The following is a 1,442-nucleotide window of genomic DNA, read 5'->3' as shown; positions in this document are numbered from 1 at the left end:
GGGTCGGGCGGGCGAACGAAGAGTCCCGCAAAAAACGCCTCGCCATCAAAATGGCGGTGGAGGAGATCGAGGAGAGGCGACTCAAGGAGGAGGCGGCGCGCATAGGCGTCGTCCTCCGAAGGGGTGCCTCTGCCTCGATCAACCCGGAGGCAACGACGGCCCGGGACAAGAGGTCCCTGGAGAGGGCCGCAAAGGCGGACCCGCGTCGGCGAAGTGCGGAGGCACTCTCCGGCGAGTTAGACGGGGCGGCAGCGGAGGTCGAGCGGATTGCGAAGAAGAGCGCTAATCTCAAGGGGGACCTGAAAAGGGACCTCAAAGATGCGGCGCAGACGGTCCGGGAGTGCACTGAGGAGCTGCACAGGCGGGTTGTTCAGGCGGGGGATGCGGACGGCCTTAGGGCCGAGAATGCAGACCTCCGCCTGAGGAACGAGTACCTCCACCAGGAGGTCCTTCAGCTGAAGGCCATGGTGGAGGTTCTCAAGGAGCACTTGGCGGCAGCTATGCCAAGGGACGTGCAGTGGCGAGTCCCTGGCCCCTCAACGGGTCGGAAGGAGGCGGGGATGGAAGTGGAGTCCGTCCCGCCTCCAACGCCCGACCCCCTCCCTCAAAGGGAGGAGAGAAGGGTGAAGAAGAGGAGGGTGGTGTGCGACGACGAAGAGTTCGTCGCACCCACCCAACTCCCACTCGCCAACGCGGGGAGTAAGGAGGCAGGATCGTGGGGGGTCACTCAGACCCCACACGAGGAGACCTTGCCCCCTCGTGCGGAAATGAGGGCGAGCAAGGCCGCAAAGAGGGAGGAGGACCTCGATCCGTTCCAAAGGATCGAGGCTCTACTGGAGCGGAGGCTCGGGGCCTTCCGTCAGGAGATCCTGGCGGAGATCAGACCCGGGCCGAGGGTCACCCGGGTGGAGACTATCGCTCCACCCGGAACCAAGGGCGGGCCAAATTTGGCAGCCCTGAGGGAGAGGGCGAAAGCGGCTCCTGCCGGACCGACTCCTCCTCCCTCAAAAGGGGCCAGGAGTGGACCCGCGAGGAAGAAGGCTGAGGTGAAGAAGACTTCACCTCAGCCTGCCAAGGAGGTGGCGGCTGTTGCGGCACAGCCTTCGTCCGGCTCCCCGGCCCAAACGGCGGAGACATGGACGAGGGTCCTGGGCCGCAAGGCCAAGAGGACGGCAGCCAAAGAGGAGGCGGCCAAGAAGGCCCCCCAGGCTCCCTCCCAAACCCAGAAGAGTAAGGGAGGGGCCTTGAAGGGGGCAGGTAAGGGGGGGGCCAAAGTCCCGGTCGAGGGTGAATCTCCCTCGCATCTCTCCGGCGTCGGCGATCACGCTGACCATTCCGGAGGGGTGTGAGTGGACCCTCGATCGGGCCATGACAAAAGTCAAGGCCGAGATAGATATCTCGGCCTTGGGCATCAAGGGTTTAAGGCCCAAGTACGCTGTCAA

General features: G+C 64.7%; 1 protein-coding gene across 1 annotated transcript in view; it reads left to right on the top strand.

The window, feature by feature from the left end:
- LOC116852226 overlaps nt 1-1,349 on the top strand; it is a 6,407-nt gene extending 5,058 nt beyond the window's left edge. The window contains exon 5 of the mRNA XM_032832349.1: nt 22-1,349. Coding sequence (XP_032688240.1) covers nt 22-1,349 — 1,328 coding nt within the window. The remainder of the gene's footprint in view (nt 1-21) is intronic.
- Nucleotides 1,350-1,442: the final 93 nt, after the last annotated feature.

The sequence above is a fragment of the Odontomachus brunneus genome, unplaced genomic scaffold (assembly GCF_010583005.1).
Source record: "Odontomachus brunneus isolate Ranch 3 - 2012 unplaced genomic scaffold, Obru_v1 Obru_scaffold_207, whole genome shotgun sequence".
Lineage (NCBI taxonomy): Eukaryota > Metazoa > Arthropoda > Insecta > Hymenoptera > Formicidae > Odontomachus > Odontomachus brunneus.
Note: the sequence above shows the minus strand (reverse complement) of the source record. Positions and strands in the feature narration are given on the sequence as shown.